General features: G+C 38.6%; 1 protein-coding gene across 4 annotated transcripts in view; it reads left to right on the forward strand.

Annotated features, from left to right (window-relative positions):
• LOC150079240 (OTU domain-containing protein 3-like) overlaps positions 1-26,856 on the forward strand; it is a 154,332-nt gene that overhangs the window by 96,956 nt on the left and 30,520 nt on the right. For 3 of the 4 annotated variants that reach the window (XM_090382743.1, XM_090382742.1, XM_090382745.1), the window contains one exon: positions 13,820-13,956. In XM_090382743.1, the coding sequence (XP_090238869.1) occupies positions 13,820-13,956 (137 nt within the window). Of the gene's footprint in view, positions 1-13,819; positions 13,961-26,856 lie in introns of all 4 variants that reach the window. The other variant, XM_090382744.1, reaches the window with a different exon arrangement.

Consider the following 26,856-nt stretch of genomic DNA (forward strand, 5'->3'; position numbering starts at 1 on the left):
TAGTGACTAGGCACCTACGAGGTGATCTTATTGAACTATATGAGGCCTTGAATGGTTTGAGCAAGCTCAATTGCTGATGAGATTCTGCCTCTAGCCCAGATCAATCGCCTGAGAGGACAAATTCAAATTGAGGAAAGACAGTTGTAGAATAGAAGTTTGGAAGCTTGCCTTTAGCCAGTGTGTGGTTGATTTCTGGAACAAACTTCCATCTGCTGGAGAAGTTGACAGCTTTTAAGCTGTCAATTCAATTCAATTTGAATTCAAGGCAGAACTAGACAAACATTTGGAGCAAATGGATGGGTGAAATGGGAAGGAGGTTTTTTTTGTCTGATGCTGTATAAGCTGGCTTTCTTACATCATATGCCTCTGCTAATGCTAACCTTTGCAATAAATTCAATCTTACAGGAAAGCTTTGGATGTAGGCAAACAATTACCCCTGCTCAGTGATAACATTGGGTTGGAGAATGATTGACTGTATATGGTTATTCTGCCCATTTTAACATTAGTCTTGCTTTTGGCCTTGTTTGTTTCTTGTAAGAATAGTAGGTGAGCATAGTGTTGTCAGACCATGTAAGAGCCAGCATTATTGCTTATGCACATCCTCTTGAAATTAGTGACAGCATGCAGAGAAGCACTATTACTTTCAGCTAGAGAGAGAGAGATTTGCAGATTTATCAGACCTGGCAGCATTAATTTTGGTTGTATTGTTGTCAGCCTTTTTTTAATGAAATAGGACAGGTGCTTGAATCTGTTCCTGTATAGCCTGTTCTTTTTCCTTTTAATTTAGAATGCAGATTATTAAGTTATGAGATGAGGTCTAATATGTTAGTGACATTAGTAACAAGTTCACCAGTAATGATAGGTTATTGGTGAACATGTGAGCTCTCCTCAGATTGTGTGGAGAACTGCACACTTTTTTGTAATGTAATTTTCCAGCATTTTGTGTGGGGAGCAGGGGGGGGGCTTCAATGTTGGAAACTTCACTTTCTGCTCTCTCTACTTCTGGAGCATTTGAATTATGGCTTGCTACTTCTTCAGCATTTGTAGTTCTTTGTTGATAGTTGCCAGTAATTTCTGTTAACTGCTGGTTCTTTACTTACTGTTAACACCAGAAGAAAATGAATGACATTTTTTCTGCAACTTTAACAGCAGTTCTGGTTACTAAACAGATTAATAGATACTTTGCTTTTGCATTCAAGCAAAGAAATTTTTAGTGTTTGGTACAATAAGCACCAGCTATAGTAATCACTGGTTATTAGAATCAGCCGCTTAATAGAAATAAATTTCAAAGATCCGATTCAAATCAAAAAAATGCATTACACTTTCATTGTTTATTAGAATCACATCTTTGGTTATAAGAATCAATTTTAAATGCCTTTGATATTTTTCTGGTGGTCACATTTCTAGAGGTCCAACCATATGACAATAAAAATTTGCAGTTTTCAGTTTATTGGGCTTTTTTGTTTGTTATAAATGAGTAGTAAACTTGATCTTATTGCATTTGCAATAATACTGAGTTTTAATTTTTTTTACAAAAACTTTGTAAAATGTTTACTCTGTATCTCACTTGTGCATGTGTACTTTGTTATTGATTAATGCTTATCTTTTTTGCTGTTTTAAATTTTACTACACACAAAAAAAAAGTCAGTGAACAGAGAGTGAATTTGAGTGTAAAAGAGAAGTTACGAATTATAGAAACATATGACAAATTAAACTTAAGCAATATATCTGAAAGGTAAGCAGCAGTAAAATTAGGAGTGCCTCAGTTATCTTTTTACAAAATTATTAAAATTACATCACACATTAAACACTGACTAGTGAAACCAGAAAAATGAAATGCGAAGGGAAATGCCGAACAGTAGATGAAGCTATGTTCATTTGGTCCAAACAGGCCAGCTCATTTAATGCACCAATCAATTGTAGCATTCTTCTACAGAAAGCTGATGATTTTGCTGAAAAACTACACGAAGAGTTTAAGGCAACTGACAGATGGATAACAGGAGAGGCAGACATTGTTTACAAAAAACTTCATGGAGAAAAACAGATTCCGATGGTTCTGCAGCTGACAACTGGTTAAACTTCTTGGCAAACTGTGTTAAGCACTTATAATCCTGAAGACATTTTTAATACAGATGAAACAGGGTTGTACTACAGGGCTACTCAAGACCATTGCATTTTTAAAAATTCCTCGGCATCTGCAAAGAAGATCAAAGACAGAATTGCAGTTCTTTTAACATGCAACATGACAGGAATAATCAAGATGAAGCAGGAAGTTACAGGCAAGAGTAAATTACCTAGATGTTTTAGAGTAAAACAGCTGCCTGTTGAATATAACACCATCGCTTGGATGACAGCTTCTTTATTTGAAGATTATCTTTGTAAATGGGATTTGCAATTGGATAAGAAAAACAAAAAAATTTCATTGGTTTTGGACAATTGTCCAGCTCATCTAAAGTTGACTTTCAAAAACATCGAATTAGTTTTTCTACTTTTGAATACCACATCACTGATTCATCCTCTCGACCAGGAATAATAAAAATCTTTAAGACCTTTTATAGATCGGATATAAGGCACATCATCCAGTCTACAGATGGTGGTTTGGGAGCATCATCTGATATCACAAAGCAGATAACTGTTCTTGATGCACTTCATATGACAATGAGTGTCTGGAATGAAGTTTCCGAAGCTTGCATTAGCAATGTTTCAAAAAATGTGGATTAATTATTCATGAATAAGTCATGATACTGGTCACATTGAAAAGTCTGAAGACATGGATGAACAGGAGTTTAATGATCCACAAGTTATTATAGCTTTACTCTCCCTTCCAGGGCAAAATGGAGCAAACAGTTCCTAAGACCCAGAAATCCACTAGGTGCATAGATGAGGCCCTTACAGGGCAAAAACATTCAGACTGATTTTGTTGCAGTTAACATCAAAAGACTGATGTAGCCGGGATCAGAACTCCAACGTTCCTTATTATTCATGCAACCCATGATCAACCTATTGGCAAACTCTCACTGTTTCTATTGCAAAAATGCCTAGAAAGCATAACAGGTACCCCAAGACAGTTTGTCGCTTAAGATCAGGAGACTTATCAGTTGAAGTTGCTGTTGCTCAACACTGAACAACTACTACTGTAAAATTAAAAACTTTTGGTGGAACTTCCATTACCGTTTCACCACACATTTCCATAAACGTATCAAGAGGTGTCATCACTGAATGGGACATCATGAACGTGTCAGATGAAGATCTAAAACAAGAACTAAAAGATCAAGGAGTCATCAATGTCAGAAGAATAATAACAAAGAAAGATGGCATACTAGTTCCTACTTGGAACATAATACTCGCTTTCAATAACCCTAAACCACCAACAGCAATCAAAGCAGTTTATCTTAACCGACGTGTTAGGGTGTACATTCCAAACCCCTTAGGCTGCTGCAAGTGCCAGAAGTTTGGACGCTCATAGGCAGTCTGCAGAGGAGCAGCTGCTTGTGCTGCATGTGGATCCACTGTGCACACGAATACTGATTGCACAGCTACAACGCCCAGTTGTCCAAACTGCAGAGAAGCACATCTGCCATTTTTCCAAGGAGTGCCTCTTTGGAAACATGAAAAAGACATATAGTGATACAAAATTGAACACAATGTTACCTACCAAGAGGCCAAAAAATTCCTACCAACCCTGAATACTAATAAACCAACCTATGCTCATGTAATGGCCGACCGGGCTAGCCGAGTGGGTAAAGTGCCTGCCCGGCAACCCAAAGGTCGCGGGTTCGATTCCCGCCTCGGGCTTGGATCAAAGTACTGCAAAAACCTTGGGAGGTGCAATATGGCCATAGAAGCCGATGCGCCAACAACTACCAAATCAAATCTATGCTCATGTAATGAAAAAACAAATATCAATTGCAACCCAAACAGTGGTAACCAACCACCAAATGAATCACTATCTGATTGGGTAAGGTCAGTATTGGCCACTGTTCCACTAAACCAAACAGCAGGCAAAAAAAAGTAAAGCTATAAATATACTGATTACTGTACAACCAGATGCCACCCTGTAGCAAAACACTACAGTACCTACTTCCTGATACAAACCAAACAGATTGCATGGACTTTTAGAAGATAGCTCACAGCAAGATGAGCAGGTATTAGAACTGTTCACTGACGAGGACATGAACACAGGAAAACGATACTTTCCAAAGAAGGGGAAAGGGAAACCTGAGTGAAACAAACCTTCAGCCCCTTGAAAACAAATTGAGGGTTCTACTTAACCCAGATAATGCTTACATTTTTGTAGAGGATATCGTAGCAATTTAAATGACATCCAAGGTCTCCTCACACAATACAATCCTATCGCTGTCTGCTTTCAGGAAACTAACCTAATTCTACGTATAACTGTTTCTCTCCGGAGGTGTAGCATTGATAATCAACACTCAAATACCCTCCAAACTATTCCCATTAAAAACAAATCTTGAGGCAGTTGCATTACGAGTCAACGTTAATTTTGAGTGACTCTTAGCATTAGTAGAGGCATATGATGCAAGAAAGCAAGCTTATGCAGCATCAGCCAAAAAAAAAAAAAAAAAAACACCACTTCCATTTCACCCCTCCATTCGTTCGAAATACCTGTCCAGCTGAGCCTTAAATTTATTTAGGCTATCAACTTCCACAACAAGGGATGGAAGTCTGTTCCACCAAGACTAGTCTTGCTATACTTGCCCCCTAATCTAGCCGAGTGGGTAAAGTACCTGCCCGGCAACCCAAAGGTCGCGGGTTCGATTCCCGCCTCGGGCTTGGATCAAAGTACTGCAAAAACCTTGGGAGGTGCAATATGGCCACAGAAGCCGATGCGCCAACAACTACCAAATCAAATCAAATCAAACCCCCTAATCAAAATAAGTTATGATGACTTAGAAGAATTAGTGGTACAACTTTCTCAACCCTACTTCATCCTAGGGGTACCTCAATAGTCACCATCTGTTATGGGGAAATCAAAACATGGACAGATGTGGATGAATTATAGAAAAGTTACTTGATCAGCATAATTTGATTACACTTAATAATGGTGCACACACTTATATGCATTTACCTACAGGATCTACTTCAACTATTGCTGTCTCTCTATGCTCAGCATCCATATATCCTCTATTTGGATGGACTATTCATAGCAATTCACTGGGTAGTGACCATTACCCAGTGATATGCCAGATTGATGCAAACAGTCTGCACCTTCCTAATAGAACTGCCAAATGGAACTTTTTCAAAGCAAAATGGGACATATACCAGCAACTAGCAACACTGGAAGAAAAGCAGGTCCAGCAAACACCCATGAACTTGGCCACAGAATATATATCTAACCAAATACTACAGGCAGCGGACCAAGTGATTCCAAAGCAATCCAACAAAATATCAACACGCTCAAAATTGTGGTGGAATAATGAATGCAGCACGGCTAAAAAAGAAATCCACTTCAAACAAGCTTGGGCAAAAGCAAAATGTATTAGGCAGACTAGCAGAAGGGAAGTGTGGAGATGTTTCACCTCCACATTTACAAGAACTACAAAAGTGCAAACGATATGGACAAAAATACAACGTATGTACTCTAAACATCACGCATCAGTCTTCCCATACTCACTGTAAATGGTTGTGATGTTACAACACCAGTGGAGATTGTAAATACATTGGGAAAATCGTTCATGGAAATCTTAGCCACATCTTGTACACCTTGTTTTCAGGTACAAAAGGCACAGGCCCGAGAAACATTTCATCAACTTCGAATCAGCATCTAGTGCTGCATACAATCTCCCCTTCACAATGTGAGAATTGCATCATGCTTTAAAAAAAGTGCAGCCATTATCAACCCACTACGGGATGAAAGCCTCCTCAACAATTCATGTTGAGGGAAATGGACCATAATCTGCCACGCTGGTCCATTGCGGGTTGGCAGATCGACCGTATTCAGCAGTCAGGGGCTTGAACCCCGGTCTGCTCAAAGAGCGTGTGCTACTGCACTCCCGCTCCTGACCACTCGGCTACAGACGCATCATGCTTTAGACACCACCAAACTCAGTGCAGCAGGACCAGATGGAATACACTACATCATGATAACACAACTTACTGAACCAGCCCTTAAGACATTGTTACTGTTTTATAATAGAATTTTCAGAGAATACCTTCCCGGACAAATGGCATCACTCTTACGTATTGCATTTCCAAAACCATTGTGGATCTGTAGGATCCACAACATTGGTAATGTTGTGGATCCTACAGATCCACAACATTACCAATCTATTGCACTCACCAGCTGTATGAGCAAGGTCCTGGGAAAAAATGATCAATGCCCACCTAACTTGGTTTTTTTAGTCCAAAACAACCTTAACTCAATACAATGCAGTTTCTGTGAAGACAAATCCACTCTTGACTTACTGATCAGGGCAGAAGTAAACATCCATGATGCTTTTGTACAAAAAGAACACATCTTGGTTCTCTTTGACATAGAAAAAGCTTTTGACACAGCTTGGAGGTATGGTATAATGTGAAACCTATACGATCTAGGACTACACAGACACCTGCCAGAGTTTATCAGACACTTACTCCATCATCGCTCATTTCAAGTTAGAGCCAACAACCAGTTATCTTCCAATTTTATCCAGGAAGAAGGGGTCCAACAAGGTTCAGCACTAAGTGCCACCCTATTTAACATAATAATGGCCTCCATAACACAGGATTTACCACAAACTGTGTCCACTATCCTGTATGCCAATGACTTCAGCATCTCCTGCCATTTGCCTAATATGCGAATGGTAGAAAGACAGTTGCAAGGTGCCATCAACAAAGTTGTAATATGGTCCCAAAACAAAGGTTTTCACCTCTTGCCACAAAAGACTGTTGGGATTCACTTCTGTAGGAAGCATAACCTACATCCAGACCTAGAACTTCACTTAGAAAATCAAATCATCCCAGTGGTTCATAGTGTCTGCTTTCTTGGTGTGGTTCTTGACCAAAAACTTACCTTCTACAACATATAAAAGAGTTCTGGATTACTTGCCTTAAGAAGCTAAACATTTTAAGAGTACTATCTGGCACAACGTGTGGAGCCAACCATTACACGCTATTGCATTTGTATCATGCATTAATACAGTCACTTCTAGACTACGGCTTTGTGGTCTACAGCTCTGCTAGATCAAGTATCTTACATTGGTTTGATCCCATACACCACAGTTCTCTTCATCTTGCCCTAGGGACTTTCTGTACATCACCAGTCCAGAGCTTATATGCTGAAGCAACTGAAACCTCTTTATATCAACGCAGAGAAATGCTTCTATTAAACTACTCAGTAAGTCAAAGGACAACCCTACTTGGAATGGACTTTTCTCACCCAAATGGGAGAACCTTTACAGAGCCTACCCATCAACAGGGATACACCTGTATTCCCTGCTCAGCCTTTTCTTGGTGTAGTATAACTGCAGTCGTTTTTGTGCCAGTAAAATCAAATCAAATCAAAACCAAACCAAACCCTCCTCAGTGACTGACAAATTTACCTTAGCGTGATACACCCTACTACTTGTACAGTCCCACCTTGGTTGTATCACATACTGCTGTGCGACCTTTCACTCACATTGCTGGGGAAACACACCTTATCCCAACAGAATATACTGAAAATTCATGCTGCATTGAGAACCTAGCATGCAGAGTATACACCAATCTACATGGATGGATCTAAAATTGACACTCATGTTGTAGCAGCAGTATTTCCCAACTTTGCCATAGCCAAGGAACTGCCCATTGAATGTAGTAGCTACACTGCAGAACTCTATACTATCTACATAGCATTAAATTTTACCTTCTCAACAAATATTTTGCATAGTGTTATCTACACAGACTTAGTTAGTACTATCCAAGCTATACAGCAGAATAAAAATTATCATAACCAATTACTTGTACACATTTGGAATACCATGACCAAGTTAAATAAGAACAAACAGACAACATTGCTTTTTTGGGAATTATCTTATTATTTTTGTCCTCTTTTGTTGGATCCCTGGTTAGCAAAATAAAAATTTATTTTTATTTTGCTAACCAGTAGTGAGACCAGTTATGAGAGCTTCCTTGGACTCAGCGGAGGTACCCACAGACTGGAGATGTGCAAATGTGACCCCAATTCACAAAGGAGGATCAAAGGCTGACACAAGTGATTACAGACCTGTGAGTTTAACTTCTGTTCCCGGAAAATTAATGGAGGCACTGGTTAAAGAAGCACTACAGGATCATGTAGACAAGACTTCAGTTATAGCTCGGACACAGCAGTCTTGCCTGACCAATTTGATTGGATACTATGATGCAGTCACAAAAGAACTGGATGCAGGGAATAACTTTGATATTATATACTTGGATCTTAGAAAGGCTTTTGATACTGTTGCACATGGAATGCTGCCCAAATTGGAGCAGTGTGGCATTGGAGGCAAATTGCTGCTATGGATAAAGGGGTGGTTGAGGGGGAGAAGACAGAGAGTGGTAACCAATGGACACTGCTCATTGTGGACTAATGTTATTAGTGGAGTCCCTCAGGGTTCAGTATTGGGTCCTTTATTGTTTTCTGTATTTATAAATGATATTGATGATGGTATGTCAAGCTTAATGTCCAAGTTTGCAGACGATACGAAGGTTGGCAGGGTTGTCAAGGACACTACTAACACTATACTGCTGCAACAGGATCTGGAAAGGTTGAGCAGATGGGCTGAGAGGTGGCAAGTGAAGTTTAACATTGACAAATGTAAAGTACTACATATGGGAAACAGCAACCCCAGAGCAACGTATCAACTCTGTGGTACTACACTGACAGTGGTAGAGAATGAAAGGGACCTGGGGGTGGTTGTGCAGGCAGATATGAAGTTCTCTGAGCAGTGCAGACAGGCTGCAAGGGTAGCTCATGGTGTTTTGTCAATGATATATAGGAATTTTTCTAGCAGGGATAAGGAGGTGATTATTCCCTTGTATAAGGCAATGGTCAGGCCACACCTAGAGTACTGTATACAGGCCTGGAGGCCTCATTTCAAGAAGGATGTAGAGCTGCTGGAACGAGTACAGAGAAGGGCAACAAGATTAGTGAATGGAACAAAGGGGTGTTCTTACAAAGAAAGGCTTAAGTTTTGCGAATTACAGTGTCTGGAGACTAGGCACCAGCGAGGTGATCTGATAGAGGTGTACAAAGCCTTGAATGGTTTGAGCATGCTCAATGCTGATGGGATTCTTCCTCTTGCTCAGAAGCAGGCGCCTCCGTAGCCAGGTGGGAAGGAGCAGCAGTTCTTGATTAGACCGGGGTTCGAGCCCGTCACCACCAAATACGGAGGATGCGGACAAGTCAAGGAATGACCACCGCATATCCTGGAGCAATATGGCCTTAGTTGCTAATGCTCCTAAAAACCAAACAACAAACAACAACAACTTGCTCAGAATAATCACCTGAGAGGGCATAAACTCAAATTGAGGAAAGACAGATGTAGGATAGATGTGCAGAAATTTGCCTTTAGCCAGCGGGTGGTTGGTAGGTGGAACAGACTTCCATCCCTTGTCGTGGAGGTTGATAGCCTAAATAAGTTTAAGGCTCAGCTGGACAGGTATTTCGAACGAACAGAGGGGTGAAGTGGAAGTGGTTATTTTTTATTTATTTATTTTACTTTAATTTTTTTTTTTTGGCTGATGCTGCATAAGCTTGCTTTCTTGCATCAAATGCCTCTACTAATGCTAATGCTATTTTCAGAATTCTAAATTACTCAGTCAGACCTCTGTTTAACGAACTCCTTTTATAGCAATTTTTTTTATTCCCTTTGGAAATTATATTTAAAATAGTTTCAGTTGAACAAAGAAAATTTTCATATAACGAACAGATTAGGAGAACGACTTAACTGTTCGCACTTCGGGCAATTTAGGAATTTAATGTTGCTGCTATGCAAGAATTGAGAGAGCTAAAGGGATTACCATTCTACAACTTAGTGGTACCTAGTAAAACCTGTCCCACATACAGAGAAGTCGCACTGGTCAGCAGTGAGCAGATCAAGAGGTATTCCCAGTGGGCTCTGGCTCCCCTTCTACTGGAATGGTGTCCAGCCTTTTCCCATACAGGAGCCATATTCAAAGTTAGATTTCTTTCGGGGGCCGCACTGAGTGATTAAAAAAAAAATTTGTGTGGTATATTTTCCATATCTTGTTACATGTAAGAGGAAGTTTGTTTTCATGATACCGTTTTTTTATTTTCAGGCTATATGTAAAAAATGCGAATTCCGAACACTTATGTGTAACTAATCTATGTCACTAATTTATTTTTTAGATTTTTATTAAAATTATAAAAATATGACTTTTGTTTTTCAAAAAAATACCTTACTTTTGCCTTTAAATGCTCACTTTATAAAATTTACAATCTGAATGGATCACTGATTAAGATGAATATAAGGTGAATAAATAAAAACAATGAAACTGTGCACAGCAAAGCTGGAAAGCATGAAAATTAGTGATATTGAAATTTTAGAATATTAATTAGAAAAACATTTGAGCCTAAAGGCTCTTAGAGTTGATGGCACATACCCAATAATTTTGACAGAGCCACTTATGAGCTGGATGTAGGAAATAATTTTAACATTGTTCACTTAGATTTCAGCAGTTTGACTCTGTCCTTAATAAAATTTTCGAAAATATACACGATTACATTTACTAAACAAAACATTTAATGAGAGAATTTTTTTGATAATTAGCAAAATTTAAAATACTGTATTTACGTGGGCTGTAACTTGGACACCACTGTGAATCAACTGTAGGCGCCCCGTTCAAGAATTAGGAGAGAGTGATTTACTTTTACCTCGACAAATAATCATCTGTTGTTTTGCAGAAGTGCGTTATCCACATTTTCCCTATCTCTGTTTACACGGTCACAGTACCCGAATAACCCCGACATTTTGGACAGTTTAAAAAAAAAAAAGAAAGGAAAAAATTCAAATTTAAAAACTAGTGACAATATCGGTGAAGAGAGAAGGAAAATGAGGACAACAAAGGCATTAAACCTTCTAAACATGAAATTTTAGCATTTGGTGAGAATGAAATTAGAAAATTGTCAATTAGGCTTCAGTTAAATGAAAGAGATACAATTCATGAATTTCGGGAATACCTAATTGAGAAGACTTGGGAAAACTGAAGAGCATTTGATGAACGCTCTGAGTACAATACCAATTTCATCGAGTGAAAGTGAACAAGGATTTTCACAAATGAATCGGATCATCAGCCCAACCAGAGCTTCGTTGATGACAAAAACAATTTCTTCACTATTTCTTAAAATTGTAAGCCCACTGGTGACACACTTCGATTAAGCAATGTCGTTAGTGGCTGCTTCGGAAACGTCATTTAGCAACAGACACACAGTAAGAAAGAAGTCAGCATTGTGTATAGGATGAGAACTCGTTAAAAAATTGGAATATTCTATAAAACTTGATTATGAAATTATTTTTACTTATTTTTTATACTAATTTTTACTTATTCCTTATTTTTTACAAATTATATTTATTTTTTAATATACGTGAATAATAAATTTATGCTTAACCTGTGTGTTAATAAACTTAATTTGTTGTTCTTATTCCAAAAACATTACTACTAAAGTAGCAATATTAGGAAATAATTTTTTAGAGTACTGTACTCTTCGTGTCTTTTTAATTTTCAATTTTTCCTGATAGCAAAGAATGAGCACCAACACCTATTTTTTTTTACAAAAAAAGCACTGCAAATAAGTATTGCAATCCATTAAGAGAGGATGAAGTAATGATATGCTCTAAGAAGAATTGAAAAAGCCCAAAAATCTTTTCCAGAAATCAAAAAGAAAGTTGTCCATCCACCAGCTTTGTTACAACATGGAGCACCATTACTGCAAGGTTAAACACTTCAGTTAGTTTTCCTCACAGGACTTCTAGATGCTGCAGTTTGCAAAGCTGAAGTTTGCCTTGTAAAAGAACCATTTTGTGCCCCTGGCTTATCTTGTTGCCCTTCTCTGCACCTATTCCAAACAGATTTGCATCCTTCCTAAAATGAATCTTCTCTATCTTGTATATATATTATCCTGTTGCATAAGGCAATGGTTAGGCTGTACATTGAGGTACAGCCTAACCATTGTCTTATGCAACAGGATAATCACCTTGTTCCTGCTGGAAAAATTCCACTGTATCATTGACAGAACCCCATGAGCTGTCCTAGCATCCTGTCTGCATTGCTCAGCAAACTGTCAGACTGTACAATTATCCCAGAGTTATTTTTATTATGTACTTCCTTGAATGTAATACCGCCCAAGTAGAATACTGTTCTGGATTACTGTTACCTGAATGCAATACCATGAATTTATCATTGTTATACCTTGATTTCTACTTTTCCGTCCATCTTTCTTATTTATCCAGGTCTTGTTTTTTGAACTCCTGGAAATTTGCTAGATTGGAATGAAGATTATTTAGTTGTTGGAGTAACATATCCTGATTACTATCGTTAACCGCCTGCCAACCTTTGTATATCAGCAAATCTAGACATTAATCTTGATATGTGAGCATACCACAGCTCAGCAGATTCAAGGTTTTTTTTTTTTTTTTCATTGTCACAGATCAAGGATGCATTATATTTGTAGCATGGTTACAAAAGTCATTGAACCTCATTTTAAAATTCTCACCAAAGAAGTCTTATCATTTCTACAGCATTCACACTTGAAAAAGGAACAGATACTGATGACAGAAAAGAAAATGATACAGGTTAAGTTTTTCCAACTGTTTTCTAAATAGTTCTACTTCATTTTAAAAGCCTCGCACATCAGATGTGAGTTTCTGTTGTTCTTTAAGTTTGCTATGGTATTTATCATTTCAGTGACATGTCTGATATTAATATATCAGTGCCTTTAAATTTATTTATTTATTTTGATTACCTGTTTGGTTAATCAAAATAAAATAATTTTACTCAAGTACAACTTGTTTCATTCCCAGAAACTGATGGGGAAAAGGGCATCTTTCCTCCATTATAAACAAATTTTCTGCTTATACCCTGGACTGGAATGTTGGGTGAGGGCCATGCCAGCACATCCCATATCCAAAAGCCTAATTAGTCACTGTTCTCAAGGAGGAATGTAGGATTGTACCTGCTGCAGTCTGTCATTCATTGGTGGAAAGCCTACCCAGGAGGATGGAGTATGTATTAGCATCTGGGGGGCTGGCACTGTTGAAGTGAGTGGTAGTGACATTGTGTAATCAGTGTGTCAGAATACTTTTTTAGAGTTGTGTATTGCGTATACACCCATCAGTGTTCTCGTAGTTTCCAGAAACTATAAGAACAGTGTACCAGTACCACCTGAACAGCCTTTGTCAGTATGGATTATGCAAAATTTAGAAGATTTTGCCCTCCTTCCCTCTGATCTGCCAACTCCTCCAAAACATCTGTGGGACAAGGTCAGATAGGCTGTCCAACTTGTGGATCCACCATCACAATTGTGGGATATGCTTAATAATCCTGACATCTATAACACAGTGTGTTCATAACTGTGGGGGCACAACACATTATTAAGTGGTAAAATTTTAGTGTCACTATGTAAACTTTTTAAAGTTCAGGTATAAAAATTATTTCATACTGTCACTTCATTTATAGAATCCATAAATGTTCATATGTGTGTACTTTGCTAATTTTACAAACTAAATCAATTACTTTCCTCGCCCACCTTAAATCTCACTTGTCCAAGTTACTCATTTCTTACTTTAAAGTCTATCATCGATTTCAGATGAATAATGAAAATTAAAATATAATCCTTTGGTAGCATTGCAGTCTAGTATTTGGGGGCCAAATGGAACAGGAACAAGATTATTTGGACAAAATTCAGGATCTTCTGAATCTGATAAAAGTATGGGAGCACGTCCTAAATCAAAGCATCAACAACAGAAATCTCCCTTTCAAGTAGGTAAAATGGAAAAGCAAGTTTTGTATAACTTTATATTTAAATTGGTTTTTACCAAGTAATCTAATATCAGAAAGTTATTTCAAGAGATACTATATAGAAATAGTTTGTAGTTGAATTAAACTTCAATGAATCAATGCTATCAAATGTATATTTTGTAAAAAGTGTTTATTTCTGCAGTTTAATTGTAACATAAGGTAATATTTTATTTCTAGTGAATATGGTTCAGATTACTGCTTATATGAAAATTGTTTCAAGTTCTAGTTGCCTAAAAAAAAAAAAAAAAAAAACCCTTCCAGATCATTTAAAAAGGTACCAGACAGTTCATTATTCACTTATCTTCTGTTTTATGGACAAAGCAGGTGAAATGAACAATGTGTTCAATGGATACACTAGCATAAAATTATTTAAATTTCTTTCATGGTACTTTGTAATAATAAATGTAAAGTTTGTTAATTATATAATATAAAATATTGTAAATGTGATGAGAATTTTATGAACTTTCATCTATACTAGTAATCACCAAAAAATAATGCATAATTATACTGTAACTTCAACAAACACTCTGTAGCCACACAGAAAAGCATTCCAGTAGTCAGTTATAAACTTGGATTGTTGAGGCCATGCAAACAGATATTTTATGTGACTGTTATCACTTCAAATGTATAGTTTTTTTTTTTTTTTTTTTTTAGAATCCAGATTTCTTAATGTGAAGAGCTTGAAACAAAGGAAGCCCTCTCTTCTGGAATTCCTTCTTCCTTTGGTCTCACCTGATCATAGCAATCCTGGAGCTAAGCTTTTAATCAGAGCTTTTTTCAGTGTGATGCTAGCACTCAACCTGCCAATGCAAATTGTCTTCTCATTCATACTGAACTAAACTTGTTTATTCCCAAGAGCAGGAAATGAACAAAGTGTAGACAGTAGGAGGAGGTTCCTCCTCTCAAGCTTCTGGCACCTCCTTCCAGCACATGAGTGTTGGGAGGAGTTGTCATATATACATTCTGTGCTTTCCATATAGGATACAGATCAGTGGGTCTTAACCTTTTTCTACAGTCAGTTTCCTTCCAGTTTTGCCCTACCACTTCACCTCCCTTATTCTAGTTCCAAAATTTGTAAATGAAATACATGATCAGAAAATTCAATTTTGGGAGGCCAGAAGTTAGAAGGCCAGAAGCAAGATGAGTTATTAACCAGTGAGGCTTTCCTACCTGAGAAGGAAAGCCTCACTGGTTAAGAACTCCTGATATAGATGCAATGTGCAAGCAGATTTATAACATTCATTCATAAATTGTACTTCTCTGCTTGTTGAGCTTGGCAGAGAACAGTAGTGTAAAGACAAATTCCCTTGTCTGGAAGAGAATAATTGAGGCCTTGAGTTGTGAAAAACTGTACTGTAGGTGCCATTCCACTGAATCATACTGAGTTAGTATGCTCCATATGTTTCCTTTGTGTATAGCATTAATATTTTGCTTGAACCTTTACATCCTGATGCAGACCTACAGTTAGATTCTCGTCGTATTACTTTCCAGCCTAGTATTAGATTCCTTGGTGTAATTTTTGATAAAAAATTAAACTTTCTGGAGCATATAAAACATATCCGTACAAGTTGTCTTAGAAAACTAAATCTTCTGAGAGTAATTTCCTCCATGTCATGGGGCGCAGATCGCTACGTGTTGCTACAGCTATATCGATCGCTGATTAGATCAAGGTTAGACTATGGGTCTCCTGCATATGACTCGGCCAGACCGAGTGCACTTAAATGGCTCGATCCTGTACATCATAATGCCCTACGAGTTGCACTGGGGGCTTTTCGTACTTCACCAATCTTAAGTCTATATACCGAAGCCTATGAGCCACCACTACATCTTCGACGACAAGTTCTGTTACTAAATTACGCAGCCAAAATCAGCAATCTTCCACATCATCCCATATGGCAATATCTATTTATACCCAAATGGAGTAAACTTTATGAAAGTAAACCATGGCTCAATAAACCATCTGGCATTAGGCTTCAAGCTCTTATCACAAGCTGGGACCTGAATTTTACTAACATTCTTCAGGATACTAGCATGGAAACCCAGCCATGGCAAATGCCCCCGATACATATTGATAGACACTTTCAGCAATTGGGAAAGAATGGCCCCGGGTGCCAAGCGTTTCCGTGGCCAAGCGATTCTCGTGCGATTCAAAAGTGTTTTTCTCTAAGCGACTAGGTTCTCTTTTGTTTTCTCCCTTGATTATTAAACTTTTTCGTTAAGTAGCCCTTTTTCTTAAAAGCACTAAGAAGAGAGCCCAGAAGAAGGAAAGAACCTTTTTCTTTAATTAGATTAGTCTTACTAATTGTACTAACCTATACGCTTGGCCACAAGCGGCACTGCTCCTGCCTCCCCGTGGCGGGGCCGGTAATCTGGGTGGTAAAAATATACCCCCAGGGCCAAAAGGAGCTAACACGGATACGACAAATTATCCACCTTTAGAGCCATCAAGCTCAAGGTCAGAAATTAATGACAACGACCGTGACACCAACCAGCCCAAAAGGCTTAGAAGGGAACCTGAATGCCATGATGAATTACCAAATTTCTTGGTCATTCATTCCTTATCCTCCCAACCTGTAGGAAAATTGTCACCGTTCTTGATTCAAAAATATTTGGAATCAATTACTGGATCACCGAAAATGGTGAAAAGACTACAGTCCGGAGATCTCCTCATTGAAACTGCCACCGCTAAACATTCTGAGCAGCTCTTAAACACAACATCATTTTGTGGGCTTACAGTATCAATTACTCCACACAGAACCTTAAATTCATCAAAGGGTGTAATCAGTGAGTGGGACCTAATTACAGTCTCCGAAGAAGAGCTACTTCAAGAACTAAGTAGTCAAAAAGTTACAAATGTGAAACGGATTATGACTAAAAAAGATGGAAATCTCACTCCAACGAGATCGATCATCTTAACATTCAGTACGCCAGACTTACCATCCTCAATTAAAGCAGGCTATTTGAATTGTCGTATAAGACCATTTATCCCGAATCCCGTTCGCTGCTTCAAATGCCAGAAATACGGGCATTCGCAGCAGGCATGTAGAGGTGAGGCCATATGTCCCATCTGCGGCTCTAAAGATCATACTCAAGCAGATTGCTCTGTCAAAACCCCTGTTTGTCCCAACTGCAAAGAAAGCCACCCAGCTTTTTCCAAAACATGTGAGCTATGGATTACAGGAAAGAAAATTCAAAAGTACAAAATAGAGAATAAAGTCACCTTTCCTGAGGCACGTAGACAAGTTATGTCGACCCTGCCTAGTAGTCGCTCCTATGCAGCTCGCACTCGGAACTTCGTTTCTACTGCAGCTCAAACAGATGTATCAGTTCCACCTAACACCTCTCTGGCGAACTGGCTCAAATCTACGCTTTCAACCTCAAAGAAAGATAGTCCTCCAAAAAGAACTAGCGAAGCCACAAATACTCCAATCAGCATTCCTACTCATACCCCATTAGCCCCAGTTGGAAAAGAACAATTAAAATCAGAATCAGTCTAAAAAAACGGAATCTCCCTCCAAAAGCATGGATGTAGATGAGCTGCTAGATAATGAGGAACCTATTCTAGAACTCCATGCAGAGGACACCATGGATACTGGACGCCCCACATTCTCAAAAAAGGACCGGAAAAAATGTCCCACGTACAGAAAACAGTCAGATGAATCACCCTCAGGTAAACCTAAATAATGAACAATATCATACAATGGAATTGCAGAGGACTAAGCACTCATTCTGATGACGTAAGAGATTTAATAGCTCAATTTAATCCCATAGGTGTATGCTTACAGGAAACATTCTTGTCACCCCAAGTTTTGCCAAAATTTTCGGGTTATACCATTTACAGACGAGATAGGAACTCTGTATCACCTGCACGTGGAGGAGTTGCTATTCTTGTTCACGCTAACATACCATCCAAGCCGATTCAATTGAGAACTACCCTAGAAGCTGTGGCAGCTCGCCTTGCAGCTGGTACGTCATTTACCATTGTTTCTATTTATATTCCGCCATCTGCACCACTTCTGCTTTCAGAACTTGACAACCTAATTGCACAACTGCCAACTCCAATTTGTCTTTTTGGTGACTTTAATGGACACCATCCAATGTGGGGATCGGCCACAATGGATATAAGAGGCAAATTGATGGAGGAATTCATGCATAATAATGACCTTAATTTATTAAATTCTGGATCTCCTACCTACATCCACTTAGCAACCGGATCTGCTTCCGCAATAGACGTGTCAATTTGTTCGCCATCCATATTTCCAATCATGACATGGTCGGTATTAACCGATCCCTTCAACAGTGATCACTTTCCAATTATTTGCTCGCTACAAACGGGGGTAACTTCAAATCCTGACCAACGATCCACTTGGCAGTTTAAAAAGGCAAACTGGGATGGCTATTCTGCCCAGATACGCTTAGACAGATTTTATGTTCAAAGTCAACATATTGATGATGTCAACACTTACATAACCAATCAGATTCTGACTGCAGCTAAGGCCTCCATTCCAAAATCCACACCATATCGAAAACACAGAAATAACTGGTGGAATACAGATTGTTTAATTGCCAAACAGGATAAAAACCGAGCCTGGAATCATTTCCGCAAGTATCCCACCACTACTAACCTAATTGCTTTTAAAAGACTAAAAGCAAAAGCTAGACAAGTTAGGCGGAAAGCGAAACGGGATTCATGGATTGCTTTTGCCTCCACTATTACCAAAGACACGGACACACAAGTGATCTGGAAAAGAATACAGGCACTAAATGGCAAATTTGCTCGGCCGCCCTCTCCGATACTTCATTGGAGAGGGAAAGACATTTCTACTCCCGAAGAAGTTGCAAATGCATTAGCAGAATCATTTGCAAAAATATCAGCTTCTGCCACTTATGCCTCCACCTTCCAGAAAATCAAAGCAGGTGCAGAACGGTATAAAATTAACTTCTCCACGCGCCGTTCATTCCCGTACAACCAACCGTTTACGTTAACAGAACTTCAAGAATCATTAAATAGATCTTCCAATAGTGCTGCAGGTCCAGGTGGAGTTCATTACATTATGTTAAAGCATTTACTTGGAGAAGACTTGAGAACCCTATTAATTTTTTACAACCGGATCTACTCTGAAAATGCCTATCCATCTTCATGGCGCCATTCGTTCATTATCGCCTTACCAAAACCAGGGAAAAATCCTTCCTGTGTTGAAAACTACAGGCCAATATCTCTTACAAGCTGCATGGGAAAAATTTTCAAAAGAATGGTTCATACTAGGCTCACTTACATCCTGGAGTCAGAGAATCTCCTTCCAGATCACCAATATGGCTTTCGAAAAAATAGATCAACCCTAGATGTGCTCATTAAAGCAGAGTCTCATATCCGAAATGCCTTTGTCATGAAACAACATCTAGTCATGGTAAATTTAGATCTTGAAAAGGCATTTGACACTACATGGCGGCATGGGATTATTATGGACCTTTACCATCTGGGGCTTAGGGGTCATTTGCCAGAAATAATTGAGAATTTCCTGCAATTGCGCTCTTTTCAAGTCCGATACAAAAACGTCCTCTCTACATCTCACATTCAGGAAGAGGGAGTCCCGCAGGGATCAGTACTCAGTCCAACACTGTTTTCAATCCGAGTTAGCAGCATGACCCGAGATATCCCAAAAACTGTTCAAACTTATATATATGCAGATGATCTTACCATTTCCTGTCAATCTCAAAGTATGAATACCATTGAACGGCAGCTACAACTTGCCATAACCAAAATAGAATCCTGGACTTCACAGAACGGTTACAGACTGTCAGAAAATAAATGCACTGTCACTCACTTTTGCAAGAAGCGAGCTCTCCATCCTGAACCTGAATTACAAATAAACAATACTCCAATCCCTCTCGTTAATACCGTTAAATTTCTTGGATTAATATTAGACCGCAAACTAAATTTCCAAGCTCACATCACTTATTTGAGAACTTCTTGCTTAAAGCATTTGAATATACTTCGTTCGGTCTCATCTATGTCTTGGGGAGCTGATCGGTGTACTTTGCTGCATCTTTATAGAAGTTTAATCCGTTCATGGTTAGATTATGGTTGTCCAGTGTATGACTCTGCCAGGAGCACTACTTTAAAACGGCTAAATATGATCCATCATAGTGCTCTGAGGACTGCGCTGGGAGCTTTCAGGACTTCTCCGATCCAAAGTCTATATATTGAAGCTCATGATCCCCCATTACACCTGCGTAGAAAAACACTACTGCTTCACTACGCTGCTAAGATCCAGAGTCTACCATCGCACCCAAGTTGGGAATATCTCTATAATACTCGTTGGGAAACCTTGTTTGAGAGCAAGCCAAAAGAAAATAGACCCGCCTCCCTCAGAATCAAAGAGCTTGTTCAGACTTGGAACGTCGATTTAAATGAAATCTTCCAAGACACAACTACACCTGTTGCTCCTTGGACATATGTGTCTGTCTCTCAAGATACATACTTCCTCCAGTGGGGGAAAAATATACCTTCCTGCAATATCAGACAGTTACATTCAGCTCATGCTACGGACAACCATGCCTGTAAAATTTATACCGATGGTTCAAAAACTGAGAGTATGGTAGGTGCTGCGGCAGTTTTTCCTTTATGTACAATTTCAGCCACACTACCGCTTGCTTGCAGTGTCTTCACAGCTGAATTATATGCCATTAAGTTGGCGCTTAGTAAGGTAATTGAGCTTTCTATCTCATCTGCCATAATTTACACAGATTCTCTTAGTGCTGTCTCTGCCATAAGTAAGAATTCCTCCATTTCTCACCCTACATTGAAACAGATTCATTCCCAGCTATTTGCTTGCAGTGTGTCCAATCGGTCAATTAGTTTTTGCTGGATCCCTGGCCATTCAGGCATTCCAGGAAATGAAAGTGCTGACTTTGCTGCTAAACATCCTCAACCCGCTCTCTCACAACATCCTCAGGTTCCTTTCTCTGATTTTAAGTCTGTCGTACGCAAAGCCTGCTACAATAAATGGTCACAGACCTGGAAAAGTGACCCTAACAATAAACTTTACCAGATAAAAGAAGATCCAAAGCTGTGGCTGTCTGGCTTCCGAAGAAACAGACGAGAGGAAGTGGTACTGGCAAAACTCAGAATTGGACACACTCGCCATACTCATCTCTTTCTATTATTGGGTGAAAACCCACCCCAGTGCCCATCCTGTCAGACGCAACTTACAGTCCGTCATTTCCTGGTTGATTGTCCCTTACATTCAACCATCCGGTCAAATAATTTTCAGTCTCTCTCTAAATTGAATATATCACCTGATTTATCTCGCATCTTAGGAAATGAAGCAAATATTGAAGAACTTTTATTATATCTAAAACATATTGGTTTATATGGAAGCATATAACGTAATTTCTCTAACAATATGCTTTTTGTCAATTAACGCTGAAGAGACACAATTTGGCCTTAGTAGCCCTTGTGTCGTTAAACCGAACAACAACATGGGGAAAGAATAACCTTCCAGATTCCAACATTAGACAAATTCATAAGACCCACTCCTCTGAGTTTAGCACTTTCATTCAAATATATACAGATGGATCCAAAATTGGTAGTAAAGTTGGTACCGCTGTAGTATTACCAAATATCACCATCTCCAGACAGCTTCCGTCTGAATGCAGTACTTATACCTCAGAACTATACGGCATTGTTCTAGCTCTAGAGAATATCAAAGAAGAGTTGTATATCAAATCCATCGTATATACGGACTCATTGAGTGCTGTTAATTCTCTACAGCGTCAATTCTTCCCTAGTCATCTGCTGGTACAAAAAATTTGGGCACAGCTACTAGAACTTCACGGACATGGACAGCTAGTAATATTTTGTTGGATCCCTGGACACGCTGGAATACTAGGAAACGAGCAGGCAGATTTAGCTGCTAAATGTGCTACAAATGTGATACCATCTAATTTCAGGACTCCTTATATTGACCATAAATCCGTTATCAAACAGATTTATAAACAACAGTGGACACGCATGTGGCAAAGTCAAGCAAATAATAAACTTCTTGAAATCAAGAGAGAACCCAAGCAATGGCAATCCAGTCTGAGACGAAACAGAAAAGAAGAAACCATCCTAGCCAGATTACACATTGGTCATACATTCCTCACACATAGCTACCTACTAACAAACGATGATCCTCCACAATGCAGCAACTGCTTATGTTCACTAACAGTAAAACATATCATCCTGGAATGCCCGCTATATCTGCAAGAACGGAAATCTGCTTTCTTCTCTCATTTTCATAACTCCAGCCAGTTATCATTACAGAGTGTTCTAGGAGATCGTGAGGACATGAATGACATTTTTCTCTTTCTAAAATTGATAAATAAATATCACAATATATGAACCATATCACGTGTAAGACAAACTAAGAAGATATTAGACAGTAATCAGTGCATTATAGCCTAAGTTGCTGATGCACCAACAAATTTAACAACAATATTTAGTCACTATTACAAATATTTTAAAAATTATGGGAATTATACCCAATAAATATTCTGTCATTCTGCAAAACACTGTTATACATCTTCGGGACCAGACTAATCACCCAATTAGTCACCCGCTGTTTAGATCCTGTACTAAATCTGTAAGTCACACCCTCTTGTACTTCTTTTTCTGTAAAACCAAAATCCCTGAAATTTTTGTAATATAGATCTTCCAGTATTTCTTTCTTGGTTATATCTTTGGGCACATCAAATACTAAAATTGTTGGATTAGCTAATCTAACCCTCTTAGATTTAATCTTTGTCCGACAGCCCCTCAGAACTGACTATCCTGTGAAGATCTTCAACTTTTTCTGTCTCAATGAGTACACCCTTATTTCTAATCATTCTCAAATTCTGTACTTTTATATCTCTGAAATCATTTTTTAGAGGAGTGACCACTGCATCCTTAACTTCTTGACTAGTGCTAAACTTGGCATCATTATCAGCCCTCAAAATTACTGTATTATTAACCCTGGGCTCAACATTTCTAGACCCATCAATTTCCCTACTCTTCCCCTCCCCTACTACATGAGAATTCCTTACAACTTCATCACCCCTGTTCTGTGTAACTCCTGCCTTCAACATTTCAGCATAAGAAAGTTGATACTCCCCTGAAACTTCTGAGGGATTTACCACAGGTTGGCCCCTCTTCAAATTGTCAAACAAATTTGCCCTTACTTGGAGCTCATCAGTTCTTGCTTTCAATCTTTCGTTGTCTATTAGAAGTGCAGTCGTGACGATCTCATTCATTTGCATTCACAGGACAGTACATTTCAGGAACAATTCAATTTTTTTAATTGAATTTTGATTTTCTGTGATTATTAGAATTGGAAAGTAAATAAATAACTTGGTGCCAATTAATTACTAATTAAGTGCTTATGAGGCTATCTCAGGAGTTACTTAGTATGACTTTCTTTACTGATTAAAAATTGTTTGTGTGTGTGTTTTTTTTTTTTTTTTTTGTGTGTAACTTTAGATTTAAATTAGTAATGCAGTTATTATCTGTGATTCTCTGATTAAAGTTGGTGAATTTGTTTGTTATTTGGCCTTTGCAATTGCTTATTACAAAACCACAGTTGACTTTTGCTGCCATTGTGTTAATAAATATCAAATTCTTCCACCATTGTTACAGTATTGATATATGTGAAACTTGTGTGTTTTATATGTAGTTTTGTGTCAATGTAATCAGTATCAGAAGAATATGCTATAGACCAGTGGTTCCCAAACCAGGGGTCCGCGAGATGTTCAGGAGGTATCAAATAATATTTGTTTATTTTCTTAAAAAATATACTGATAGAATCACAACGAATTTCGTTATAGAAAATTACTTATTTCAATATGATTAGTTTATATAATTGTATACACATTTCAAATTATGTTCTATGTATAACAAATTGATGATAAATAAAATTATTATTATCTATCTGTATAAAAATAAGAATAAAGTTGAGTTGTTTCACAAATAAAACTTAATTATTTTCAGAAAACCCAGTGTTAATACATAGGAGGAGTATCAAAAAATTTGTACCCTGACCTAGATAAAACATCAGTAGCAAGATGCTGTTTTTAATATAAGTTGTCTACATATTCAATAACTAATGTGTGAAATTTCATTCCCGTAGGATCCAGTGCACCAGAGGTGGAGCCTGAAAGCTGAGGAAGGACACTATGGTTGACAAAGTGGAGTATCAAGCAGTGATCAAGTTCTTGCATTTGCAGGGCAAGAAAGCTCAGGAAATTGACGAAGAAATGAAAGCTGTGTATGGGCAGAATTGTGCAGTCATACCAGTGTCTTTGACGTGCCAAGAGAAAGAAGGCCATCAACATCCACAGACAGTGAGACTGTTGCAAAGGTTGAGCAGAGTGACAGACGTGTGACAATTCATTTCATCGCAAATGCAGTGAGAATTAGTTATGGGTCGGCCCACAGCATTTTACGTGACCATCTGCATATGTCTAAGGTCTCCATACAATGGGTCACAAGATTGTTGACGCCTTTGCAGAAGCAATATCGAATGCAACATTCTCACCAACTGTTGGATTTGTGTGTGGCTTTGAACTACTGCAGCATCCACCCTTTTCTCCTACCCTAGCACTGTCAGACTTCTTGTTTCAAGAAATGAAGAAACCATTGCGTGGATGCTGCTTTGATTTGTCTTAGGAAGTCATCAATTAAGTGGAATCGTGGTTTCAGGCAAAAAGTGTGGACTTCTATGATCAAGGCATTAAACAACTGATCCGTAGATGGGAGAAATGTGTTACTATTGATGTAGAGTACATAGAAAAGGATTAAAGTTCCTGTGAAGTTTCACCTTTCTAGGGCTATTATTCCTAGGTAAGGGTATAAACTTTTTGATACCCCCTTTATACACATACATGCAAACATGTTTTGATTTTTGAAGGGATCTGTAAATCTCAGTAGTTTGGGAACCACTGCTATAGACTATAAACTAAGTCTATAGCAATACAAATGTGTTTTAATCATGTGACTTTATGATATAATACATAACATAATCTAAAAGATTGCAGATTGCCATTAAATAAGCATGATTAGTGTATTGTTCTTCCTTTTGATCTCTTAGTTTCATGTGTTGTTTTTAAATTAAATTTAGACTAAAGTCATGCCTCGACAGCAAAGCAAAGGGCTCAAAGCAGCAGGAATGCTTTGTTTCATGTGAGGACTTCTGAAGGCAGTTCAGGATTATTTTGTCTTACTTGTGCACTTTTTGCGAAGTTACCTCTTTCAAGGCATGAGACTCATAGGAAATGCATTCTGATGGGATTATATCAAGACTAGAAGAATAGGGTTGATGCCCTCGGAGGATTAAGAGCCCAACCCATCACTTGAAAACATGCTCCATCATCAGACAATGCTAAAACCACAGCAGAGATCCTTGGTCCCACAGAAAGTAACTATAGCTGGTGACCCAATTGTCAGGGAGGTAGGAAATATAGATGCAAAAAAGGACAAGTAGAATAGAACCAGGTGATGACAAACAAGAGCTGGATTGACATGCTAATCAAAGAGAACCAGCACATCACAACACATGAATTATGCGATGCAGTAGGTATAGGGAAATCTGCTGTGATAACCACCATAAAGGAACTAGGCTACAACCAGTGGATCCCAAAAATGCTGAAATGTGGGCACAAAAAAGCCCGGAAAGTTATTTGTACAGAATCATGCACCTAGCGACTATCACATCTTCAGCCTGCTGAAGGATGCACTCCATGGAACCCGTTTTGTGGACGATGACTAGCTCAAGCACAGTGTTCATAAAGCCCTCTGGAGCAAAAGTATGGACTTTTACAGGATTGCAATACAACGTGTGACTCAGATGGCAGACGAGTTCCATGGAGTGCATAGAAAATGGAGACTTCATGGAAAAATCAGTGTTTATTAATTATTGAGGATTAATTGATGTATAATGAATAGTTATAGGAATTAAATTTCCTGAGAAAAAAATTAGGCATTACTTTTGTACTGCTCCCCATACAATGGATCATTGAGAAATATATTATTGAGTATTGTAACAAAATTTTTCCAGGTGTGAGTTTGAAAGGGAAAACTTTTAAAAAAGATGTTAAAACTTTTCATAAACAGTTTTATTTAACATAATGAATACAAAGAAATTTGGTTCAATTAATTGTAATAAATGATTAATAAATGTAAAAATTGTAGTGCATATATTAGTGTTTTGGTGAATATATTAGTGCATATTTGACTTGTTCTTTTTTAGTGCATATAATCAGACCCCTCTGTGGGCACCTGTACGTGGTGAGGTGACCCCCCCCCCCCAGTGATGCTGCTGGCCTTCAAGATTAGCATCACTGGGATCTAATGCCCATACCTTGGTTCCAGGGTTACATCATTGGAATCCAGCGTGTGCAGCCATGCACCACAACTTGTGGAAACTTGGAAAGGGGGATCCTGGTGGTTGAGGGGCCCAGCCTTAATGCATCACTTCAGCCCCTGCTTTAACAAGATGGATGGTTCCGGGCTGGCCTGACTGGGATGGATTGGCGGGTGGTTCTTACTGCTAGGGTCAACTGCATTCCAATGTCTCCCTCCCTTTGGTCCTGGGATGGGATCAGGGCTAATTGGAAATGTGGGTATGATGCTTCTAAGCAAACTTGGCGTCCCATTCGTTTACGTAGTACCTGCTAGTTCCCGAGTGGGCATCCCCTCATAGGGCTCCATGGTGGGTGACGTACTCAGGGCATCCGAAATTTTTATCTTACTCATATGAGTAATTAGTCTCTAAAGCATTTAGGGCATAAGCCTCAAGCTATGGAAAAGTCTAGACTATGTATAAGTATAGTGCGAAAGCATCA

Source organism: Mastigoproctus giganteus, chromosome 10, assembly GCF_048544385.1.
Source record: "Mastigoproctus giganteus isolate SK-2022 chromosome 10, ASM4854438v1, whole genome shotgun sequence".
In the NCBI taxonomy this organism is placed as follows: Eukaryota; Metazoa; Arthropoda; class Arachnida; order Uropygi; family Thelyphonidae; genus Mastigoproctus; species Mastigoproctus giganteus.